Source organism: Tachysurus vachellii, chromosome 6, assembly GCF_030014155.1.
Source record: "Tachysurus vachellii isolate PV-2020 chromosome 6, HZAU_Pvac_v1, whole genome shotgun sequence".
Taxonomy (NCBI): domain Eukaryota; kingdom Metazoa; phylum Chordata; class Actinopteri; order Siluriformes; family Bagridae; genus Tachysurus; species Tachysurus vachellii.
In genome coordinates, this window is record NC_083465.1 from 5,716,450 (window position 1) to 5,743,951 (window position 27,502).

General features: G+C 36.6%; 1 protein-coding gene across 1 annotated transcript in view; it reads left to right on the top strand.

Moving 5' to 3' along the window:
• The first annotated feature begins 3,056 nt into the window (after positions 1-3,056).
• The window catches only part of pcsk2 (proprotein convertase subtilisin/kexin type 2), a 30,365-nt gene continuing 5,919 nt past the window's right edge, over positions 3,057-27,502 (top strand). The window contains exons 1-10 of the mRNA XM_060871856.1: positions 3,057-3,414; positions 5,059-5,163; positions 10,916-11,029; positions 11,429-11,537; positions 11,668-11,705; positions 20,090-20,166; positions 21,556-21,644; positions 22,541-22,716; positions 24,341-24,556; positions 26,996-27,096. Of these exons, the coding sequence (XP_060727839.1) occupies positions 3,232-3,414; positions 5,059-5,163; positions 10,916-11,029; positions 11,429-11,537; positions 11,668-11,705; positions 20,090-20,166; positions 21,556-21,644; positions 22,541-22,716; positions 24,341-24,556; positions 26,996-27,096 (1,208 nt within the window). The 5' untranslated portion in view covers positions 3,057-3,231. The remainder of the gene's footprint in view (positions 3,415-5,058; positions 5,164-10,915; positions 11,030-11,428; positions 11,538-11,667; positions 11,706-20,089; positions 20,167-21,555; positions 21,645-22,540; positions 22,717-24,340; positions 24,557-26,995; positions 27,097-27,502) is intronic.

The following is a 27,502-nucleotide window of genomic DNA, read 5'->3' on the forward strand; positions in this document are numbered from 1 at the left end:
TTACACTTAGCTTATCAGCAAATTACCTTTAGGGACCATTAGAACATTTCTGAGCTTATTAAACCGCATGAAACATTTGAGGAAGATCTAAACTTCAGAAATAAAATGAATGTAGAGCTAAAAGTGCCTTGATGTACAGTACCATGTTAAAATTTTGACCTCCTCTCTGATTTTTTTTAAATAATATATTCATAGAATATGTAAAGCCCTTAAGCTAGCTCACTCATGTAATTACCCAATCAGCCAATCATTTGACAGCAGTGCAATGAATACAATCATGAAGATACAGGTCAAGAGCTTAAGATACTATTCACATCAAACTCAAATAATATTATAATGAAGTATGTTGATGTTGGTGCCATATGGGGTGCCATATTTCAGAAACTGCTTTAGTTTACAGGGAATGCTATGAAGAACAAAAAACCACTGAGTAGTTTTGCAGGGGGAAATGTCTTGTTGATAAGGGAGGTCAAAGGAGAGAAGCCAGAGGCCAGACTGGTACAAACTGATAGAAAGGCTATGGTAATGTGTATTCAAATGCTCTACACACCAAAACTGAGATGACTGGACTTGGGTAGCAGAATACCACATTAAGTCCCACTCCTGACAGCCAAGAACAAGAATCTGAAAAAGACATATAAATGTCTGGTTCTTGTAATGGAACATATTCCCTTTTTCTCTTACACGTCTGGTTTGGCTAAAAAAGATGAATGCACAGTGAGTCTGTAATTGTAGCAGAGACACTAAAGCCAAGTAATTATTTGGAGACCAAGACTGAAAGGTTGAATGGTAAAATTGTTATTTCATCAAGCAAAGAATACATTATTTTTCTATTCTTCTATTCTATATTCTAAATCATTAGTTTGTAGATGACATACAAGCATTTGTTTTGAAGGTCTGAGTCTTTATTGAGCTTTATTCATTCTCACATTTTGCTCTGATAAAATGAATGAAACTTAAACTGAAAAGATATATACGTGTTTCTTGTCATGTTTTTGAATAGTAGCTGGCATCATCCATGCAGTGTACTGTATATGTGTTGATGCTGTTTACACCCATTTTTGAAAACCACTTATTTATTCACATTAGCACTATATCCATGATCAATTTTACATTGCTTAATATACAGTGATGAGCCAAAATATTATGGCCACTTGCCAAATATGCTGTGGGGCCTTTGATTTAAGCCTCAAGCCTCTGATTAATACTCAGGCCCAAATGCATTGACAGAGATGAATGCAAATTGTTGTGTATTTCCATCAACTCATGTTATGCAATTTACAATCTACATGTTTGTCTATTACTGTCATTGTGATATTTGCTGTAATGTTGTGAGATTATACATTTTATTAGATATACTGTGTGAAATGAGCTATTTACAGAAAAGTTACCCAGATTGTTAATTAATGTTTTCAAATCTGTCCACAATTTCATAAGAAAGTACATAGCAACCAAATTATTGTGAGGTTTCTTAGGTTTCTTTGTGGAAGCCATTATTTCCATGTATATTTTATTTCATTAAAACACAACCAAAGAAAAAATTGTAACAGATTTTGCAGAACTGAATAAAATTGAGTATACTTGAATTAGACTGAATGTAGAGCACTTATATAAGCAGCAATGAGCCATCTGGATTAACCCTAAAGAATGTTTCTTTTTTCCCTTTTGCCCACATGGCACACATGGTGTACATATACCCAGAAGGCATATTACTCTAGAGACAATAAATCTCTTGTAGATTGCATAAAAATGCAAAGAACATGCTGTTCCAAAAAGACTTGTAATTGAATAAATTGAGTAAATAAACTATATATTTCACCAGTGTAAAATCAGTGTAAAAAATAAGATATATGCAGATCTGTGAATGTATTACAGGAATTTAATTCTGTGTTAATGTGTTTTTAGGTGTTTAATAGATTTTAAGCCAATAAAACAGTTACATGTAAGCTATAGATCTGTCTAGGGAAAGCCTCAATCCTCTCATATTTACTTAGGAATTAAAGGTTTTTAGAATACATTAAGTGGTGTATAATCCATAATCTTAATCTGTATAATCTGTTTATAGCAAGTATTATTAATAATAAATTGTTTATTGAAAACAAGATTTAATCATGTGTTCTTGTTGCCATTTTATTAAAGAAATGACACTTGAGAGTGTGCATTATCAGGGTATGGGGGATTTAGTCACTCTGCTTCACATTGTGCCTCACACCCTTCCCTGTGATAAAATCACTGGAACCCAATTGCTTGAGTGACTTATTGCCTTATAGAGAAACAGTGTGTAGAGAGAGTTGAGAGCTTTATTGTCATCTAGCCATATATACAAGTATGCAGTAGAACAGTGTTTTCCAAAGTTTTGTATGTAATATATTATAAGTGACAGCATAATAATAATGAATTTATAGTAGTATAAATTAGGAAGGTTGCAGGTGTGTGTGTGTGTGTGTGTGTGTGTGTGTGTGTGTGTGTGTGTGTGTGTGAAACATACATACAGTAAACAGCAGTACAAAATACCTTTAATTCTGTAATCAGAAATGCTTTTTGATATGAGAGGTATGAGCTGACAGAAAGGCTATAGTATCTCAAATAACCACTCTTTACAGCCATGGTGAGCAGAAACGCATCTTACCATGTGTGTTATGAGTCTATTGTGTTGTATGAAATGGGTTTACATAGAGTGTGCATAATAACAAATCCAAAATGAATTATAATAATGAATAAGATATTGTGATAGATAGTTCACCCGACGAAATGAATGAAATAAATAATATATTAATTAACAGCAATTAATAGGCTAATTAAGAGGAAATTCTGTTAGTTTTTTTTTTTTTTTTTTTTTTTGCTTCATTCTTAATTATACCTAATTGGGGAATTCTCCAAGGTGCTGAAAGGGGCTTCTTATAGCAAGCAGAGGACACGGGCGGAGAGACGATAATTTGAGGCCACGCCCACTGTAACGCAATTGGCCACCACGCCGCTGAACGTCACGTGAGTGAGAACCCACACGTTCAGGCCGCTGAATTATAGATGAAAGCGCTCGAGCTGAGAAATGTAGATTGGGTCCCGCGCGCGCGCACCTCACCTCACCGGACCTCGCGCAGCGCCCGACCGACGTTCCGACTCTTTTCCAGCCTCAACAGTCCACAGGACGAAGAAATGAATCCTGAAAAAAAAACCTTCTGAAAGTCGTTTTTATTTCAAACAAACATTAAATCACTCAACAACACGGAGATGCTCGAAGCCGTGAAATGCTGGACAGCAGCCGTTCTCCTGGTGTTTACTGCATTGCTCCTCATCACCGGAGCCACCGAGGACGGGATTCTTACTAACCATCTTTTAGTGCAATTACACCAGGGAGGGAATGAAGATGCTCACCAACTTGCACTTGAGTATGGCTTTGGGAGTCCTAGACAGGTAAGATATCATCATCATCACATCACAAAACACACTCACTGGCTTATCATTTAAGGTCGAAATTGCTCGCTGTTGTAATGATCACACAACTTACAAAGATTAGTGACAAAACAACAGCCTTTAATAAGCTCGTGGTTTTTAGTTGACAAACATAATCCAATAAAGAACATTTCCTTAAAGAACCTACAAACCATTTAAGAGTCATTGGTTCAGTTAAAAGCACAAAGTTTGCAGAGACTATGAACCATCGGTCAGCACTTGATGTTCCTCCTTCTCGGGTGAAATGAAGCTTTGTGTTATGGTCAGTTAAAGTTTACGAACCATGATTTCATTAGTCGTTTCTTTTCACTAACAAGAATGTTAACAGCACACACACAGAATCACACTTTAATTCTAACACTTAATCAATACTGAATATAAAAGAATATACCTCAGTGGAAATATAGTAACAAATAACAGCTTCTTTCACGTCAGTCACCAAAACCTGACGTGTATGTTTTTTTAGAGTAGATACGATAAGTAGATACGATATAAAGCGATGTATTAAATTGAATGAAATTAAATCGAACTACAAAATCATGACAGGATTCCATTTGAGTTTCGAATCATTTGTGTCCAGGTACAGACTGATAATACATACTGTTAAAATGATTCATTTACTGTATATGCATGTACAGCAGTCAAAAACCTGCCAATAAATCATCATTAAATCTTTAAGGACATGCTATAAAACCAGTCTCACTGTAATCTTCAGCCATAGTGAGAATATTCCTATAGTTTAGAATGAAACAGATTAAATAACTAAATTAATCAACAAAAGCCCTGTCACAATAATAGATGTACAGGATTTAAAACATTCAGAACCAGTGTCACTTGCTTTAAATAAGAAACAGAGATTTGTTGTAATAGAAATCTGGCTATTTATGAAACATTAAATTAAACCCATTGCTAGTTAGCAATTCAGAAGTGCACTGACCTCCTGTGTCATGCCACTTTTTATTCAGTCCTCATAAAGTGAATTTATTAGTGAATAGAGGATATTATTAATGTTATGATTGGTTTGGCCAAATGTCAAAATTTGAGAGTATATGTGTGTGCAGTGGACTGTTACAGAATCTAATAATGTGGAAACCAAGACTTGTCTGGTCAGGCTTTTAAAATTTCCTCTGATTGTAGCCTAGCGTTTCTATTCAAAAGATCTCACATACTGTATCACAGAAATTATTCTGCGATCCCACTTTCTATGTGCCCTTAGTACTTTGTCTCACTCCTGTACCTATTTGAATCTGTAAACTGGACATCTTGAATTGATATTTAGTTCTTAGCACTCATATATATCAAATACAATTTGTCTTACTTACCAATCTTCCACATTGTTTGACATTTGGTCTGGTTGTTAATGTGTGAATACTAATAGTATTTAGCTTTTTTCACACTATTACACATAGTTGAAAACCTTGAATAAGAATTTATACAGACAGAAGACAGGTCATTTATCATGGTCAATACGGAGAACTTGAATAAATGTTTAATCAAACATTATGAACATACTATATTTGTTTTGTTTCTGGCTACTAATACACAACAAATACACCTTAGATATTTTGATAGACCCTCATTCAAGCTGTTTGTCTTTTCTTCAAGCTTCCCTTTGGTGAAAGACTTTTTCATTTCTACCCTCGGGACACTTCAAAAACGAAGAGGAAACGCAGCCTACGTCACCACCAGCTTCTAGATAAGGACCGACGGGTAAGACTACAAGCTCAGTATTTGGTTCCCATAGAAACCGGCCCAGTTCCATTCCCTGGAAAACAATAGTTAATAGGAGGGTGATGCAACCTAAAAATTAGATCACAATGTTTTCAAATGTCTTAATAATAATATTTATCTCAAGTACGGTACGTAATAGTATTAAAGGGGATGAGAGAACATCATAGCTTGTTAAACAGTATTTTTGTCTGTTTATTTATACATAAATCAATGTATATGAATGTCTGTGCTGTTTATCAATACTTATCATCAGGGCTAACTAGAAGGCTAATGCCATCATGGAGGAGTTTAAACATCATTATAAACTTATTTGATGAAAAAGTGAGCAACGAGATGTATAAAAATAATTATGTTGATATGCAGTGTAGTGTTTTTTTAAAGGCTTTGTGCTGCTCAGCTTTGCCCATTACTTTGGTCAGTGGTTGTACAAAAGTAAATAATACATTTTAGTAAAAATAAACAAATGTGTCAGGAATGATACAGTTTGTAATGTGTTTAAATTGAGAAATAAATAAGAAAAAAAGATAAATGCCATAGAAACTACAAACTATGTACCAATTAAGGCAGGCAGCGTTACTCAGCCTTTCTCTTCAGAGAAATGGATGGCTTTTTGACTTGTGGTGAATAGGTACGGTAGAAGAAGTAATAAACAGATGTTTTTGCCATATCAGGCAGACATCAGGAGATATACAGTTAAGTGTGCTTATACACAGTCACTTCTTTGCATCTTTAACGCATGTGAAAACTAGTTTTCTGAAATAATTCTTATTTACTTTCCCTTTTTCCTCTGACACCATGGAAATCACAAATTCTGCTGCTTCCGCCTCTACTGTATATAATAATTCTTGAGTGTAGATTTATGCAAATTGCTGTGTTAGATGCACACATGGCCTTTAGGATAGACCGAGGCTGATCATCATACACATGTGAAAAAGAATGAATGTAGTGTTTATGCAGCTATTCGATGAGAATTCCAGCAGAAGGCGATGCATTTATCAGCAAATTTACACACAAGACGGGAGAGGCTTAAAAGGGCACAATTTCCAAACTCAGTATTTATATAAGCATTTTGTAGCTGATAAACCATGAAAACTTAACTAGAAGATAACTAGAAGGGTCATCTACTATTAAAATGATGCATGCTTGCTTTATAATCATTGTATTATATGATCTATATAAGCACTAAAGGCCACACATAAATTAAAATAGATTAATAAAGCTGTGAAATGTCATACTCTTAGGAACACCTGTACCCCTGCACTATCATGCAATTATCCAAATATCTTTTCAAGTGTCAGAAGCTCACAGAAATTGGCCTGTTGATAAATAGGAAAAATTGTCACCTGGTCCTTGGGGGGGGTTCATATAACTGTTCTTGTCTGATTGAAGTGGAACAAGATTCTGTCTTCTTCTGTTGCAGTCTATCTGCCTCAGTGTTCAACGTGTTGTGATGATTTTCTACTCACCACGGCTGTAAAGAGTGGTTATTTGAGCTTGTTTACTAGCCTTCTTATTAACTTAAATCAGTCTGGCTATTGTCCTCTGACCTCTCTCATCAGTGCTCACATCGTTCTGTGTAGAAACTCTACACAATCCCTGGAGATTTTCAGCAGTGTCTAAAATACTGAAACTCATCCCATCTGGCACCAACAAACACGCCAATGATGTTGCTGGCATATGATTGGTTGATTGGATAATTGCATGAATGAGTGATTACACAAGTGTTAACGTGAGATTATTTGTAATATACAAGAAATTGTGAAGAAATAAATACAGGTAAACATTATTTAACTTTTTAGGGTGATACGAACAGTAGAGGTGAGGCAGGAACAAACCGACTTTGTAAGTCTTGGTGTTAAAATGGTATTAAAATAAACACATTTTTACTAAACCAACTGCAGCATTTAAAAGTGACTTTAGCACTAGCAATGATTTTAACAGCTGCATTTGAAGTTCATATTATCATTAGGTTTATTAGCCTCTCAACAGTTACTCTGTCAGGCATCAGTGAATGTTAAGGAAAGGATTATTCAGTCTTGTGCTGGTTAACCTTTCAACAATCGATGCAAGGACATAACTGAGCTTTTTCAAGTGTTGTTATAGAGTATCTCATATTGATCATGTACTCCTGTTCACCTGCTTTGGCTCAGTGTCCAAGCTGTTGGCTGTTTACTCTGAGACAATCCTAGTGTTTGCTATGCTCTCCATCCTCTTTATCTATATCTTTTCTGTCCTTTTATGCTGCTGAGTAACTGCCTCATTATATGCTCCACATGACCTTTTACCTGCCATGCCCCAGAGTATGTAAAAAGAAGCATTTATAGTTTTGATTTTATGTTTTACTTTGTTACATGTGACAAAGGCTCGGTTTCAAACACTGGTTGAGAAGGTCTCGGGTACCATTTTGAAAAGCAGTGGTGACTGACAGAGATCAGAAAGGCTATTGTCAATAATGTCCGATAGCTTGCGCCAAAGTACCAGAAGTGCTGGGGCTGATAAGAGAGGAAAATCCGTGGGTCATTGAGGATGATTACTGTATATGTGTCCCATGTGTTGAGCTTATCCAACCTTCTGGATTATTTTTAGGTACAGAATTTACTCCTTACAAATGAATCGGCATCAGCTAAATTTTGGGCTCATCGATTATGCTACAATATTTCCTCCGCTATATTTTAGCTCAAACTTGGTTTAAAGCTTTCTTTTAACACTGTGCTATTTTTTGCTTAGGTTGTGCTGATAACTCAGTCAGCAGCTGCATAAAAACCACCTGTTGATGTATTTAGAATGATTGCAGAGCTATAATGAAATCTTGGGAAACTCCAAGGGTGAACCCATTATTGCTTTGAATTTGCATTTCAGGCAACAAGGTTTTCTATTTTTTTAAACAAGCCTGCGGTCAGTCAGATACCCAGTGCACAGATTATTATGAAAATAAATCGGAAACCTTCCTGTCCTTCCTTAAATTCTACCCATTTCTTACATTTTGTACGTCATAAATTGTGCTAGTAATCTGTTCACTATGGTATTATTTGCTGCCATGTTATTACGTTTTATCTTGTAAGGCTGGAGAAATTATGTAGCTGAGGGGTAATATGAATTTTGCACAGGACATAAATTTGAGAGCAGATTTCATTTCATTTGTTCATGTATACTGAAAAGGGAAATAATTGTAATCATAATTGTAGTACCAGCATTTAATATCTCACAAAATTTACAAAACTGATTGGTCATAAGGTGTACCAATGTCTCCCATTGGAGCTCCATGATATTAAATAAAAAAACTGTAATAGCTGGCACATGATTGTGGAGTAAAAGGAATAAAACATTTCAGGGCATCCTTCAAAAGGAAAATTATCCACTCTGTCATGGATTATTTTCTATAACAGCATGTCCTGTTGAGTGAGAAATATCAAATTACACATGTGAAATCAAGACCCCAGCAAAATGGTCACTCTTGCTTCAAATTCTCCTCATAACACACTAAAGTTTTTGATGTGATTTGAGTTTTCAGAGTTTCAGACATTAATGAAGCACCTGGTGTGCCATGTGCAATTTTACACCAAATTAATTTCAAAACATCCAAACAGATGGCATAACGGTGGTGTGGAACATCTAAAGACAGCTGCCAGATAGTCAACCTTTTCTTTCAGCTTTTATGAAATATTAGCAGCTTGTTCTAAATGTATGAAATGTTTCTCCATTTTTTTTTTTAATCAAGAAAAAAAGTCAAAGCCCACAACACAAAATTCATGTGAATCCCAACAAGCATGACTGTGAAACTCTACGACTGTTAAACTTACTACTTGACTCCAACCAGAACATTTTCATGTTTCTGAATTTGTCGGCATTAGCACAAGCACAGGCTTCCCTGATTTAAATGACCATTTTACAGCAGTTTTCAGGGACAGCACTCTGACATTTAACTCGACAAGATGTATTTTTTTAATGTGTATAATTCGCGCACTGCTGGAAATTTTCACTTCTAATTGAGCAGAAATAACAGTCTGTTTTCAATACTCTAGACCTCTCTTTTTCCTTTATTTTCATCTTCTTTAAACCAGTTCTCTTGAAGCCTTGACAGGAATTTAATTAAAACAGAATTTAGCAAGCTACCTGCTTCCACACAATCCTGTCGAATCTCATTTATGCCACACGACAGCTGGTGATATCCACTGATCTGCATATCTGACTGCTATTTACAGAGGGGGAGCAAATGAAATCTATTGAGAATATCATGCTGAAATATTTAATATATGATGTTACTAAAGCACCCAGCAGTATTAATTTAGTATATTAAACTACGTGTTCTTCAGGACTCTTCTTGACAGCTTAATTAATAGGCTACCCATAAATCCATGACAGGCAGGCTTAGGGTTTTATACTCTGCATATACTGTCAAAAATGAATGAGCTATGTGTATACTTCATCTATGACACATTTCTATTAAGAAACAAAACCCTCTCTAAAACAATAAGCTTATTTTAAATTATTTTTTCATTTAAAGATGAGATCATAAAATGACATAACATGACTATGGTACATGGTATGCTAAGTGCTTCTTCACATCAAGGCTACTGTAATTCAATGAGCTACTCTTTTCAGCTGTGGTGAACAGAAAAGCATCTCAAAACATACAGTATAGGAAATTGAAACTTGAGGAAAACTGGGCTACAGCAGCATAAGACCATATCCATGTCCTGTCAGTTGAGAACATGAATCTCTGAATACTGGAAAAACATTTTGGTGAGCCTGTGCTCACTGTAGGCCCATATTCTTGTTCTCGGCTGATAGGAGAGTAGGAGAGGAACCTGACAAGTCTATATATACACACATATACGTATATTCACTCATAAACTGCTGTCCTTCCTTTTCTGTCTTATGACAGTTTTAATATAAAAGGCAAAAAGGAGTGTATAATATCCCTGGTGAGATAGCTTCTCAGGAATCTGCACAATTTTTCATCATGTTTCAGTTAATGATATAAGTATATTTAAAGAAGGATACCATTTCAGCACACTCGGCTATTGAACACATTGACAGGACCATGTCAAAATGTTCAAATATTATTTCAACAACCTCATCCTGTCCGGCCTATCGGGGGACTCTGTAATTACAGACTATAATTTACATTTACATTTATTCTGTATGTCAAGGTGTAAACTTAAATCTAAAGCAACAATTGGTAAAGAATTTATAGACTTGAATGGCATATATTTAACCTAAATTGTGCAGAGCAATTTGTTATTCCTTTACCTTAATAATAATAATAATAATAATATAATATAATATAATATAATATAATATAATATAATATAATATAATATAATATAATATAATATATATATGGTAATATGGTAGATCTGATGGCTATCAAATAGATTTCAAAGCTTTTCTTTAATTAACCAGGCCTTCCTTTAATCTGCACATTTCATGAAAGTACATGCAAATCCGAGAGCATAATTCAGGCTTTCTTTGTTACGAAGGCCATATCACACCACATAATGTCTACTGTGCATCTGCTCTTTGCTGGTTTCAGCTTCAGCTGTGATACGGAGTACAGCACAGGAGATTTAACAGTGTTAAACGTGTCATTCATCCAAACAGAATTCTCATAAAAATTCTCATATTTTTTAATAACATTTTCATTAAAAGATACATTTGTCTTTTGAACTTTTCAAGGTGAATGATTTCAGAAAATGTCATTGTTAACGGTTTTTATTTTATGTTGCAGGTAAAAAAAGTGGTTGTACAGGAGGGATTTGAACGTCAGAAGAGAGGCTATCGAGACATCAATGACTTTGACATCAGTTTGAATGATCCACTTTTTTCCAAGCAGTGGTACCTTGTAAGTGATTATAACATGTATTGTCTTCATGTCTTTATGCCTGACCTTCAGAACCATAGCTGTTCATGGGAAATTAATCAGAATGGCTGCTACTCTTTATTTGTATCATTTTTCTCATTGGCAGTCAGTGTTAGTCATAATCCTCAAGCCAGCATCTTCAACACGCCTTCTCTATTCCTCCGTGACTTTATCTTCTATGGGAACTTTGTCTGCTTTATGAAAACAGAATGTCACCTTTATTGAGCTTGTCATTTTTAAATGTTTCTCACCACCGGTCTATTATCAGTGACCTTTATTTTGCCTTGTAACATTGTTGTGGTTGTGACTAATTTTATAATGTACAAACACACCTGGAGTGTTCAGCTCATACGAACGGGTCCATACTGTGTTGTCGATTAGATAAATACAGGGCAGGCAGATGGCACTCCAGGGCTGGACCTCAATGTGGCTGAGGCCTGGAAGATGGGCTTCACTGGAAAAGGAGTAACCATTGCCATCATGGATGATGGTATATTAACTTTAAACTCATTGAAATTAGTACTGTTTTCTATGTCATTCTATGATTTGAAAGATCTATTTGGTTTATATATTAATTTTTACCACTTGTAAAGCATATATTGTTATTGTTATATTGACAGGTATCGACTATTTACACCCAGACCTTGCTTCCAATTACGTAAGTATACGTAACCCTGATTTGTATACTAGAGGGATCTAACCAACTATGAAACATTATTTTTAAACTAATTCAAATACAGATATCAATATGAAATCTACCATTAGCTTTTTTATGACATTTAAAAAAAATCCTCTGAAAATCCTTTGAATAAACAGACTTGCTGGGATCAAATAGAATGAACTGCAATTATGATAAAGGATGAGCAAAGCAAAGACAAACCCACAAACACCTAATTATTACATTTTTACAAATACAAATGCATACAAACATTTTAGCTAACATTCACTCATAGTACACGCAGTAAGTCACAGTTCCAGGAGCTGGTGGATTAGTGAGCGATGCATCCCAAACCTCTATAGTGCCACCCTGGGTCTTATTTATCACTGCTACAGATCTCTATAAATGTCTATGTATCTATAGTGACTGAGCCACTCTTGAACTGATAGAGCATTCAGACTAAGCCACAAATGTATTATTGTTTTCTTTGCTGACAGTCCTGCAAGACTTATTTTATCGGATAATCTAGCTTTCGTGAAAAAGATTCTCGAGGTATCTGCTGAAGACTAAAGACTGGGACCGGGATGCAGTGGGATGTAACAGGTTTTTGTTTTCATGCGGACATGTGCAAATGGTCATAAACAAAGCTCATTGCAAATCTGGATAACTATCTATAAATCATACAGGCAGTGTTCCTGTGTTTTTCATTTTATCCTTTAATGAACTCCTGATTTCTTAAGATAAGATAATAAGTTATTTCTCCTACAATGGGGAGCTTTAAAGTAAACTTTGCTTCCATTTGCCAAAACCTGGGGTCAAACCAGGCACCTTTATCTTTCAGGCTAACACACACCCAAACCTTTTTGTGCTTAGTATAGAATTTATTGAGAGCATAGATGCTACAGCATAATGTTTAAGACTAATTAATTATAACATGATGCTTTTAATCTAGGTACATAATTTGTTGATCACAAACCATATTTGTTTTAGTGCTAAAAACTAGAATTCAATTTCCAGTAAATGTTCTATATTTCATTAATTTCAGGGATTTCATGCGATATTCCTGAATGTCTGTGAAACACATCACAATAATTTTATTCCAGTTATTAAAGTCATTGAAATAATTTCTTCTGGAAAGCCTTTCTCTGCTTTTCCAACTAATAACCAGCTTTAATTGAAAACATCTACTGTTCATTAATATTTATAAGCAGACCTCTGATGGTCATAAATATTCATTAGTTCAAGATGTGTCCAGTATGAATCTAATGTGATGCAGGAAGAAGAGGCTTAACATCCTTAACTTCTATAAATGCAAGACGTTTTAGAGCAATGATTTTACAGAATGGTTTATTAACAATAGCCTACATAATTGAAGGACTCAGAAGCCAGCGAGGTGGAACAGCTAAATGCATTCTGAAAGAAAGGGAAAAGCCTTTTGCATGATGTCTTTCTAAATTTAAGTGTTTTGTAACATGTCTCCAACCTGCGAAGGGAAAACACTGATTAATTTTTTTAAGTGTAATAACAAATCTTTCAATATAATTAATGCTGCCCTGATGCTGTCCTAAAAGAAATAAGTGAATGAACTGAGAGAAGAGCCGAAGGATTTCAGATTTCAGCTTTACCCATTTTTTATCTTTGATCAATAATTAAAATCATTTATTTATTGATATCTATGGCTAATGTTTGCCAAAAACAAAGCAAAACCTGAGCCATATTTGCTCGAATTGTACATTGACTAGCCTTGCGAGATGAAAACACATCTCTAGAGGTGTGTGATCTAGACAGCTGCAGCTCTTTTATAGAACCAACAAACACGAAAGCAAAGGCAGGTGCTAACAATCACATCTTTTAACCCTTGAGAAATACTGTATGTGTGTACTAAAGAAAATGTGACTGCAGTAGGTTTTTCTTTCCTCGCCTTCAAAGAAAGATTTGTCTTGTGCATGAAATCCCACCTGAACAGAAAGGGTTTTTCTTTCCCATGGTGAGATGAGATCAGACTGCACCTTAGCCATTCAGAGATAAAATAAATATCTTCAATTTCATTCTTTATACATCTTCCCTTTTCTCCAGTGAATGCACATTCTCAAAGGAAGCAGGAAATTTATCAGGTACATGTGCTGTGTTCAGCTTACATGAAGTCCTGATTCAGGGTTGTGAGTGTAGTGTGTGGGCTGTGAGTCTCACCATGCCTTTGAACACGGAGGAGCCTTAACCCAAAAATAACCTTTGCTTATCTGTGGTGCTGGGTGATGCCAGCTCACGCTCCATTGGGCCGATGTCTCCTGCCGAGCAAGGCTGAAACAGTCATTTACTGCCTCCTCCCTCCTCTCCTCCTCTCCTTTCCTCTCCTCTCCCTTCTCTTCCCTCCCCTCCTTGCTGCTACTGTTTTATTTAGCGCCAATTCCACCCAGAGCTCCAGCTCTTCGTTCCCTCTGAATTATCAGAACACATGCAGGCATCTTTGCTGCAGCATACACAACATAGCAGCTTTACAGTGCCTGAGGACTGAGACACACTGCTTTATTTCTTTCTATTTTTAGTGGAGGAAGATCATTTGTAGCGTACTAAAAAAAAAAAACTCAATCAATTTTCTTGGCTAAAGCTGTATGTGGATTTTTTGACTGCATTTGACTGCATTTTTAGGAGGCAGCCTCTCTCTCTCACTCTTTCTCTATCTCTCTTTAACTCTCTCTCTCTCTCTCTCTCTCTCTTTGTTTCTCTGTCATTCTGCCAGACATAACAGATTACAAGCAAAGCTGCCAGTTCTCAACTCTGAGCAGCTTTATGTATATTTTTTTCCATGAAAGTTGCCATGGCAATAACGTGATATCATTTACACACATGGAATATCCTATGCTCATCTTTTTCTATGTTATTTATGTAACATAGAAATGATGTATATACAGTTTAGTGCATGTTTTCCCTGTGTATTTTATTTAAAATAAAACATAGACTTTTCTTGCACTGTCCTTGTCTGTATCATGAAATCTGCTTTTAGGTGCTGGCTATTTTATAAATGCTGCACCACTATAATTAATTTGATCGCTATAAGTTGATGTTTGCTTGCCGTTAACTTGCCGTTCTAGTTGTAGCGCAATCACTTGGGTCTGTGGACAGGGCGTTTGATGATATAACGTCTTCTTTCACAACTGCTTTCCTGAGAACTGTTCAATTTCGTTTTTAAAACATCAATTTTAACAAAAGTTCAGAAAGAAAATCTTTTCAGCCCTCTTCCTGACTACCTGACTTAATCTACACAGTTTTCTAGCTAGGTATGTAGCTATGTTGTAAGTGTGTCTGTAGAATACAACCTTCTGGAACCGGAAACCATAATTAGAGAAATAAAAAAAGTGACGAACTGAATTTCTTTAAAAATTAGGGAAATTAAGCAGTAATGAAGCAGTGTTGTGTCAGGTTGGTTAATCAACATTTCTACTGTTTTTTTTTTTTTTTTTTTAAAGCTAGGGGAAAACTTGGTGCTCATTCTATTCTTGTTAATTCTCAACTGCCTTTTGGTTTACTCTAAAAATTCAGTAGATAGTAGCCTGTAGTAAAATTATGTCACCATTAATGTCGTCCTGCCCTTCCAAAATCTGTTATCACTAACCACTCCTTCATAAATTACATGGGTAGACAAACAGAACATAGTAGTTGAAAAGAGGCGAGGAGAAGAGCACATCTTGACAATATTTACTAAGGCACTGCATGTTGTTGAAACTCTGTAGAATGCTTCCTCTTTCTGAGCACAGGCAAGGAATTCCTGATCATCTCATGAGCATGTGAACTGTTTAAAGAAAGTACAATTTGGTTTTTTTTTTCAATAATGATCAGTCTTTTCCCTGATATAAGGGTAACGGTACAACTGGAAGTCTGTTTCAAGAGAGTTGTTTATTTATGTCTAATTATACATTTAACACCATCTTTATCATAATAATATCTTTATTAAAATACCCCTAAATGTGAGCACGATTACTGATCATATCATATATGTCTTAGCATGGAATCTATTTGATGGTAATAGTTACTACAATTAACAATGCATCCGGTAACCATTTAAGAAATAACCGACATAAGAAATAGTACTTATTGGTGCTAATGTATTATGAATACATGGATATTATCATGGATATTTTAAAACAACAACAGCATTTTATTCTTAAGCTTTAATAATGTGTAGCATCCACCATCCAAGTCCATGTGAATTATCTGTTACCATAACGATGTATTAGAAGGTAGACATTAATATAATTCTCTTACTTAGAGTACAGTGTAGAGTTGTGCTGTTGTAGAAAAATAATCCACACCCCACTGATTCAAGAACTTAGCAGCACACTGGAGTTAATGTTAACACTGCATTGTGGGAGAATTCAAAATTATGCAGATTGGGACAGATGGTCTGTAATGAGCTATGTATAATTCCAACTGCTGTTCTTTTTTTTAATCATACTGGGAAGTTATGCTGCTTCAAATTAGGTGGTCATTAAACGTGTAACCGAATAACTTTCTGCTTTCTGTCTGGAAGATTATGCATCACGGTAGAAATGTTCTGAGGATCAAATTTAAACCTAGTGGAGATTTCTGTGAAAATCACTGTGCTAGAACATCTAGTTGTGTGAATCTGTTAAAAGATTTTACTCAGTTTGTCTCTATGGTATTGATGTCAGCAATTTCTGCCCACCTTAAACCACTACAGTGATCCAATGCAGCCTGGTAGTGTCAAAACCCCTCAGCCATCAGCCACATACACTGAGATACCTGCTCCAAGCATGTCATTACACTGCACAGAGCATGGAGATGAGAGGCTGCCCTTTGTCTCTCACTGACTCATCCTGGCAAATGCCAGCCAGAATACTTATCCCTGGAGCCATCAATGGTTTCTATGTATGATATTTTCAACCATAGATTAATGAATTCCTGTCTTCTCACTGCTGTCTGGGAAATAGGGGTTGTAGATTATGTGTGTGTGTGTTGAAAGAAGTAGCACTGGTAGACCCACTCAGTATATCAGTGTAGGAGCAGAAACCGAGCGCCATGGAGCTGAACAAGATACACATTTTTTATTAAATGGAGGTGGACAGAAGTAATGCGGTGCTGGCCAGGGCAGCAATAATGAGTCTTTAAGTCTCCTCCTTTGCCAGATCATATAACTTGCATGACGCTTTGATGTTCTCTTCATATATTTCAAACAAACCCCCACGAAAATTAACTCTTTTGTGGTGGGGGTCATGTTCAATAACACTGATTCTATTTATTAAAAGATTGCTATTTTCAGCCTTGCATTTCTTGGGTGTGTGTGTGTGTGTATGGAGGTGGAGGGGCTGTGATGTACAAATCAGGTCAGGTCTTGTATATCATTTGAATAAGTAAAAAATAAAACCAATATAAAAATAAAATGTAATCTGTTGAAAATATTGCAGTGTAAGTGCTGCTCAAGCTATGTTTACTCTGCTATATCTGTTTCAGCAGGCTGTTTTTTCCACCTGAAATTTTATCCGTTTCTTTAGAAAATTAACCAAGATTACTCACATACTTTGAATGTAAGTAGCTCGTTTTGGTTTCCAGATGTGCCAGAACTTAGGAATGTGTCCAGATGTGATTCTTAGGAATGACTTTTAATTAAATTAGTAAGTTGATTATTTCTGAGGTAAATGTCATTTGGTGAATGACTAAGCTTACATTTGAGTATTTGGTTATAAATTTCAAGTTCTGAAATGTTTTGTAAACTTTAGTGAAAGCTTTTTGTAGCCAAGATGTTCATTTGATTCATGTCTCATATACAAACTGAATGAATATTTATTGACAATGAATATGACTAAGTATATCCAAACCACCGCATCCTTTTGAACTGCTGTGTTGGGCAGCGAAACACATTGGGCAGAGATTTAAACATCCTCTTTAGTATGCATTTTATCATGAAAAACCCTGATGGGCTAATGTCCTGCTGAGAGAGAGGGACATCTTTACCTCCCGGATAACAGCTCCAGTTTTGAACAATTTTGAACACTGTGTTCTGAACTTGCCGTCTCACAATGAAGCATTAAAGTGAATTGCAATTGCCATTTTCCAGTCCATAAAAAGACCCTCGGGGCCACTAAGGATTCTCACAAAGGAGCTTGACAGTTTCTGTAAACCATAATTTCACCATCCATATGTTATTAGAATTAGCAGCCAGTCTCTACCTTAATTAGTGTATGAGTAATTAGTTTAATTGGAAGAAATAAAACATAGAGCGGCAGAGAAGATACTATATCACAATATACAAGAACTCTGCATACTCTGCTGTACAAGAATACAGCGGATCGGTATAAGGATTAGGGGTATTGCTCAAGGACCCAACAATGGCAGCTTGGCAATGTAGGGATTTGAATGTGCACTTATTACGTGCAAGCCCTGTACTGTATCTTTATAAATCCTGGTTTTGACCCTAGTTTGTTTTCATGTTTATAATTATGGATTATCATACTAGATTTGCCCGCCTGTCATCTAAATCGTGCTAGGATTTCTGACAACGATTTATGGATTCTCTGCACCTGCAGCCTGCTTTGCCTTACCGCATGTCGGATTAGAGTGAGGAGTAAAAAACAAGAATTATACCCATGAAACCTTTATTCCAAGCTTCCTGTAAAATGCTCATTTTTCAATTAGAATTCATTGAATGTTCAAAAGGCATAACAAAGTATAAGTACAACAAAAAAGAAATCAAAGATCTGATTGCAATAACACGTGCAAGAAACATAGAAACAGACCTTCATTTATGAATCCTTGTATGCAAAGTTGGTTCCAGAGGACATTTAGCTTGCACGTTGTCCTCTCCTTGACATTAGCTACTCAGGACGTCAGGGTGATAGGTTGTGTACAACGTGAAGAGACTTCAAACCATCTGTTTTCCCTTCTGTTTTGCCATGAGAAGCAGGTATAGCTGGCACCTTCAACATTGAAATGTGTCTGTGTTTGCTAAATGCCTCAAGGCTAAGGGAATAATGCCAGTACTGTCTTAAACAATTCATCAGATAGCAATTCACTGGATTGATTGATATTTTAAGATATTGGGTTTTAGCCCAGGGGGCTGGGTATAAAAGCAATAACAGAGACACACCAATGTTTAAGGAGACTGTGATTATATACTGTAGAATGTTTCTTCATGTATTAGTATTTGAGTTTTGTTTATCTCCTGTGTTTTCTCTCTAGTCACATTCTTAAAGCCCCCTTGAGTCTTTTTAATGTTGCATAAAGCTCCCTATAGCCAGAAGAAAGCTAGCATTAACGTGATATATATCACATGTGTGTGTGTTAAGCAAGAGGCAGAGCTTTGGATTTATGTGTAAATAAATCTGTAGAATGAGCAAATGTAGAAAGTGGGTCTGGTGCAGACATCTATAGTCCTTCTTCATTCTACAGTATGTAGGTCACTCACTATCCCGGCCACTGGCATTACAGATCTTATCCTGCTTGTATTTTAAGTGGAGGAAGAGGACATTTTTAGTAAGATTTTTTTTTTTCTAAAAAAAATGAAACAATGCCTTAGATTGCCTCATCAGAACTAAGCCTATGGTCATCAAGAATATCTGAAAACATTTTGTAAAGGTCTAATACCACTCAATGAGCCATGTGGATGATATAATAATAACATCTAAATATAGTGATAAATGATGTGACAATACATTTTTCAGCACTGTGGGTCTTCAGTGTTTTATTAACCAACCATAGTTGTTTCAAATAACTGTTTGTTTTTTTCTTTGCATTTTATGTAAAATCACTCTTGCACATCTTAAATTACCATGCAATTACATTCAATTGTACTTTGTGTATATTTTTTAATGCGGCGCTTCATTTTGCTGGTACGTGATTAGCCTGCCTATGTATTAGTAATTTAACTAAACACGAATATGTGTCGAATCCATTATTCAGAATTAGCAGATGATGTGCTCTATACAGAGACAACTACAAATAGCAGGCACATTATTCACATTTTAATTTTCTCCATATTAAATTCAAAAAATAATTTTCCAGTTCTGGTTTAGGCCACATCTGGTTTAAATGAATATAGATATAGAAACAACTATTTAGATCATGAAACAAAAACAGATGCAGTTATATTACATTAAACCACGAGTGTATATGTATGTATGTATGTATGTATGTATGTATGTATGTATGTATGTATGTATGTATGTATGTATGTATATATGTATGTATGTATGTATGTATACATATACGTGTACTGAACATACATATACGTATATGTTCAGTATTGAATTTCAAGTATTTTTGACCTGTATACTCAGTATGAAACTGTTCTTTCTGACCTCTTGAAGTATATATTAGAGCTGACATGTACTTTCAATTTTATTTCCATAGCCAATGTTTTCTTATTTCAGAATGCAGAGGCCAGCTATGACTTCAGCAGCAATGACCCATACCCATACCCTCGCTACACGGATGATTGGTTTAACAGGTAATCAGCAGTCCGTCAGTCTGTAAGCTTTGTGACTCAAGACACAAAGGTGGGAGGGGGGAGGAAGGAGGATGAGTGTGGTGACCCAAGAGGGAGTTTCCTGGCAGTGGTTGGCTGAAGGGCTGCTTGCTTTTTCTTATTGATTTTCCTAACACATAGCCCTATTAAGTCATCTTCTCTCTGGGCTCTCAGCTCGGCTGCATTAATATGGAGCACATGGCCCACGCTGACGCCTCGCAGCACACTGAGCTTGGTGTGTCTCACTTGTCAAGGTCTGTGGAGGTGTGACCACAGAAAACAAGGAATGCAGAAGGACTAAACACAATTCAAAATGGACCATCTTATATTATTTAAAATCCTTTGTATTTTCTTAAGGAAAGCAGGTTCTTATATATGGATCAGCTGCAGTAAAGCAGTTTCAAGATTTGTTAATTGATTAAGATCGATGTCTTAATGTGTGTGTAGTGGTAGATGGCACCCAGAAGGTGCTCAGCAGGGTCAGAGGCAGTGCAGATCAGCATGACTCCCTCTTTATTACTGCTACACTCAAAATCTCAGTGTTAATAAATCTTGGCACATCGTGACACCCAAAAAGTGCTCGAGGCCATCCTTTTTAATAATGAAGAGCAGAAGCATAGCTTCTTTTTGTCCTGTACTCTATATATATATGTGTGTGTGTGTGTGTGTGTGTGTGTGTCTGTGTGTGTGTGTGTGATGGCAGCAGTAATATCATTAGTGTCACAGACTTGCCGGTTAATCAGACAGTTATTTATTATCACAAAAGCTGTATTTCTGAGAAGCTCTGTATTTCCTTTTTACACACTGGCTTTCTTCCAGGCTTCATGTTTCTCCTTTGTGCTGCTTTGAGAACAGTGTGCAGTTTCCTAATGGCTGAGGATATTTTTAGAAAGAGGGAGCTGTCCATAGAAATCCTTTTCTATTCTACTTGTCAAAAACAGATTTCCATTTCTAACATTTCAGTAGACAGAGGGGTTTCCAGTGGTTTTGTGTTATGTAAGATTCATTTGTCAGTCTTATGAATGTGCGGAATGCAGAAATATTTATGTGCAGAACATCAGGCAGTAACGGGGCAACAACAGACTGTGATCTTTTATTTAGACACACATTAAATGAATAAAAGTAGGCTATAGAATAGAACCGAACCTCCAAAAACCTTAAAACACACACACACACACACACACACACACACACACACACACACACACACACACACACACACACACACAAGCTCATATTTTATCATCACTGGGGATTCTTTTACTTTAGGTTGTTGTGTTAGCAATATTTTTTGCTAAGAGCATTAATATTTTGAATACATATGTTCACTTCATACTAACATGTTTATATTTTCTAAATGCAAATGTTAAGCCATGGGACCAGATGTGCCGGAGAGGTGTCTGCAGTGGCTAACAACAACATCTGTGGCGTAGGAGTGGCCTACAATTCCAAAGTGGCAGGTATGTCTCATGATATTAGTCAGTCTTATTTTGATCCTATTATTCGTCAAAGGCTTTTTAGAATAGGTTCAGATCTCATGAATACACCAATATGTGTTTTACTAATGGAACCTATTCATCCTATTGTATAGTCAAAACAGCTCACTCAGTTTAATTTGTGAAAACAGCAGATTCCTTCTAACGTGCTGACCTTTTGTTTATCTGAAGCACACAAATTGAAAGGAAACTCCCTGTTGTGTAATCAAGACAATTTTGTACAATAGGTGCTGATCATTCTTTTATTTACGTTCTTTAATATATTTTCTCTTTCATCATGACTTGATGTTTAGTCCGATTTGAAAATAACATGCTGATGCTTGTGTCACGAACTGTTAGCATCTGTGGACAGAGATAGCTACTGGCATTACACTTAAACCTAGTTATTCACAATGACTATTTGTAATGCTGACAATATTCGAAGCATTATAAAAGGTCATGACCACATGGTTAAGATGTTAACAGTTTGATTTGAGGTGAAATAACTAGAAAACATACAAGCCACATTAAAAAACATAATGCTCTGAAGGAAAAGACAGTAAACGGCTCACAACTTTAAGAAAACGTGGAAAACCTAATCATTCATCAGTCTGCTTGTGGTACTGCTGGTGTAAGGGCAGATCAGAAGAGTGTTCTGTGAGGAGCAAAAGTAATTATCGCATGGTCCATAGTCTCTCTAGTCCCACTAGACTAACTCCTCTATCAGTTATTATTAGGAGCAGCTCTGAAGAACAGTACATGACAAGGCATGTACATTATTTCCCGAATCTCAGACTCAAAATTGTAGCAGAACCACAGCAAATAAATGAGAAGATACACCTGAAATATATAAATAACAATTAAAAATTCCTCTCGTCTAGGCATCCGGATGCTGGACCAGCCATTCATGACGGACATCATTGAAGCCTCCTCCATCAGTCACATGCCGCAGGTTATTGACATCTACAGCGCTAGCTGGGGTCCCACTGATGACGGCAAGACAGTGGACGGGCCTCGTGAGCTAACCCTTCAGGCTATGGCAGATGGCGTCAACAAGGTACTCACGGGAAATATGCTGTTTTATTTTTTAATAAATATGCATTTTTGAATCCAGTGAGATTTTCAGGTTTCCATATCTATGCTCTGTTGTACTTCAATACACATATAATACAAAAATCAAAATAAGTTTGGAATTTTTCCAGAGTATATGCTTTTAAAGTCAGCGGGTGTAACAAACCATTACATACGGGTGTAAGTTATTCTAAACTAGATGATGTACAGTTTCAAGATATCCAAAGAAGTACTCGTGTAAAGTACTAAGATGCCCCTCCATATTTTACTGACATGACTAGCAAGGACTAATAGTTATAGCCTCTAATTAACTTGTTGAATTAATCACAGCACTATGCAGCGACATCCTCATACTCTGAAATAATTATCACTACTCTCAGATTCCTTCCTCTTTACCAAGGTAAAAAAACCACCCTAATCAATTCAATATCTCCGTACTATTGGTGGCTTATTTAAGACTTTTTTGTGCACTTTAATTGTTTAGAAATTCTCTTTGGGAGTTATGTACCACTTGCAAAGTCCAGTCATTTACCATCAGGACTGGCTTTGTTCTGATCATATTAACACAGCTAATGGAATAAAATTAAAATGGAAAAAAGATCTAGAAATCTGTTACAGCTCTGTAAAATAAATAATCTGATAAATAAAAATGATAGAATTTTAAATGCTAGGAATCTAACCCCTGCATTCTCTTAAGGAGTAAAAAAGTTTCTAGTCCTGGTCAGTGCTGAATTCTGTGGAACTTTGTCACTGTACATCCAGGAAATTACAAATCATTTGAGGCAATTATTTTCCAAATGAGATAAACGAATGATGTAATGTACATGTTTAGGAAGCATATATAGCCAGTATGTATGGCTTTTTAGAGAAATCAAAATAAGTTATGATATTGCGTTGAACTTTTCTTCTGAAATGAGATGCACAAAAATCCTTGCAAAAGTAAAAGTATCCCTTAGAAAGATTCTGGTCCTCCTACACCTCGAAGATTCCCTCTCATGAGCTCTCTGTGTGAATAGAGCTTGTTACAAAAGCAGCAGCATTTAAAGTGCAATCATTTCTTTTAGCTAATTGCAGCCAAGCTGAGCTGATGGGTCTCCATTCAGAGAGAGGGAACAGCGCAAGAGAGAACAAATAAAAATGTGGGGTGGAGGCGGACGGTGGTGTTGTTTGTGGTGAAGGGGGGGGTGGGGTGTTGGATGGAGGAATTAAATTCATAGAGTGGAGGAACGAGAGAGATGTGTTTACGAAAACAAATCCACAGGGAATTCTTTAAGAATCTTGAGTCTGTCTTCAGTTTCCTGAACAGTTCACTGTAAATCCAAGTAATCCACTTAACCATGCATAGTTTATTGCTACATATAAAGATGATAATCAGGAAACAAGTGGCAATATGAAACTAATGGTATGAATCTGAATAAATGTGCAATGTGTTTGACATTGATGAGTGTGTTCTTTTAGCGTTGATCTAAAAACCAATTCCATGCATTTCACCTCAAAATACTCTGACCTACTGAAATTATAGTATAGCTATTATAATGTGTTATTAATGAACTTATTAAATAGTTTGACAACTTATAAAGGTTAATTATGTGTGGTGTGTGTGTGTACAGGGCAGAGGGGGGAAAGGCAGTATATATGTGTGGGCTTCAGGGGATGGTGGTGGCTATGACGACTGCAACTGTGATGGCTATGCCTCCAGCATGTGGACCATCTCTATTAACTCTGCCATTAATGATGGACGCACGGCTTTGTACGACGAGAGTTGCTCCTCCACACTCGCTTCGACGTTCAGCAACGGCCGCAAGAGGAACCCAGAGGCAGGAGTGGTGAGTAGGCAGTTGTTTTGTGGGGGTGTGTGGGCATTCATATCTGTGTGTTTATGTGTATTTCTATGTCTTGTTGTCTCAGCAGTGGAAATCCATTCAGTGACAGAGCATGTTATTTATTATGACCTTTATTAGAATTCTATATAAAATGCAGTGTTTTAAATAATTTGTTATAGGTTATCAGGTTGAGACTTAAAAGAAAAACAAGCATTTGGAGAAAAGGTTGAAATCTCATCCATTAGCTGTATTTTACACAGTAAAATATTTAGCTCATTTTAACCCCTGAGTGTCACGACAGAAAAGAGTCTTGATGCATGTTTTCTTTATAAATTGAGGAGATAGTGGGTCCAGGTTAGTGAGAGTCCATATTGGTGGGAATGCACACAGCAACAGGAAGCAAATAGAGCAACTGTAGCAGTGGGGTGGTGTTGCTTCTTGTGCTGCTGCGTTGTGGATAGGTTACAGTGGTCACATGATGCAAAGAGGAAGCCCTGCCAGAAGTGGCAGCACTCCAGACTTAAAGTGACAAGAGATTGAACAAACACCTGATTGAGAAGAGTAGTTGGCTGCATAGAACTACTCCCAGGGATATACTGTATAACAGCTGTTTTACAAAACAAGAAGTTGCAAAAACTTAATTGTCTGTAGGAGAACAGGAATAGTATCAAGAAGGTTTGCACTGCACTGATCCTTGTGGGTGGGACGGATACACAGAGACTGCATGGAGCAGATGGGTTCCCTCCATGTCATCTAATATGACCTTCCCTCAAGAATCAAAACCACCACCATGCTGTGCCTCTAATTACAAGGTTGTGAGGATGGACAGGAGATGCTTGTGACTGAAAAGGCTTCTGACAGGAGTTTGAAGACCATTGACAGTTTGGCTGAGAACAAGGACCGCTTTTATGTAGTGTGTGACTTAACATCCAGACGTTAAGATCTTGTATAAGAAAATGTTAATGTACATATTTATAATCAGAATGGATTGACCAGATCTTGGTGACATGATAGAGCCTGTGACACTAGTTGGATTTAATTTGAAACTTTAAAATACACTACACTACTGAACATTGACTGTGCCAGGAGAGACAATTCCAGCTAGAGTTGTTTATTAGGATGATTCTGTGTTTGTTCAGTTCACGGTCTAGAATGCCATGCACAAGAATACCAAATAAACAAATTAAGTGCAGATAGTACAGCAGAGCTCACTACTTTGTAGAGGATAGATGCTAGGCAAATTAGGGAAAAATACTAGCTACCTCCACTGCATAAAGATAAAAGAAACAAAGATCAATTATGCCGAAGGTCAAGATATTGATTGGCTATATTTGAATTCTACCAATCTCTTTATTCAGCCAATTAAGATACTGAATGGTTTTGTATTTTCTATTCTTTGTAGAATAGCAGTACACAGAGGCCAATTGCAACAAATCTATATGAATCCTAATACCAATGGCAGCAATCTAACGCACAGAATGATGATAAATGATAGAGAGCTAATTTCCTTGTCCTTTCTGAGGGTGAATACTCACTCACTCACTCACTCACTCATTTTCTACCGCTTATCCAAACTACCTCGGGTCACGGGGAGCCTGTGCCTATCTCAGGCGTCATCGGGCATCAAGGCAGGATACACCCTGGACGGAGTGCCAACCCATCGCAGGGCACACACACACACTCTCATTCACTCACGCAATCACACACTACGGACAATTTTTTGCAGGCGGAGGCGGGAATCGAAACCCAAACCTGGAGGTGTGAGGCGAACGTGCTAACCACTAAGCCACCATGCCACCCCATGGGTGAATACTTACCTGTGAAATGAAAGTTGCAGGGTGATGCATTCAGTATGGAACCTAATGTACTCCTTCTGACACAATTTAAAGATATCGGTAGAGATGGAGTACTTTTTTGCATGTCCACTGGGCAAGGCATCAGAGACTGAAATGAAATGACTTTAAAGGTTTTTCAGTATTTTGATGTAGTTGCATTTCCTTCAATATGAATATTAATAATAATCTCATATTGTAAAATCTAAAAAACAGTTATGTTTTACATATTCCTTGGATAAGTTATATCACATATTCCCCCAATTGTTTTCACATTTTGTTCTGCGTTCATAACTTTTTGTGTGTTTTTGTCTGTTAACTAATGTGTGCACATCTTTTTATGTTCAGTATTTATTTCCTTCTCTCTTTGACTCTTTGAGAAGTCTTGTTCATTATTCATTGTTAATGTGCATTTCTGTGCATTAGTTCCCTATGTTCCTTATCTGTGAGGGTTTTGGTTCATTTCCATGTTTTACATTTTTTTCTGAGGTGCCAGTTCTCTTAACACACAGTAACATGAGCAATGCTAATTAGCTGATTCATATTTCTTGCCTTAGTGTGCATGACACTCTCTCTCTTCCTCTCTCTTTCTCTCTCTCTCTTTCTGCAGGCCACCACAGATCTGTATGGAAATTGTACGTTGCGTCATTCAGGCACATCAGCTGCTGCTCCCGAGGCTGCTGGTGTGTTTGCCTTGGCATTAGAAGCCAAGTACGTACACTTCTGCTTCTTAGAACATGTTTCAGCTACATAGTCTGATTAAAGATTTATAAAACATGCTGCAGAGCTTGTAGCAGAGATTGTACTGCACTCTTGGCTGTAGGTTACATTCAGTGAGTGTTTTGCTCTGCCTACCAGTCCTACCATGATAGTGTTTTAAGACCCTCATGTCTGTGTATATCTGATGCCATCCTCTAGTGCTTAAAGCCAACATTGAACAAATCACTGTATGAATGCCAGTGAAAAATTGGCCTTCAGCTGGTCCTTAAAGCTAATTAAATGGGTGTGGAGCTCACACACTGCATCACTGCACTGGCTTAAATCTCACCATAATTTACTTAATTAAAAGCAAGAGACCTTTAGAGGGGCGGGTGCTCAAAAATATAACAGGGGACAT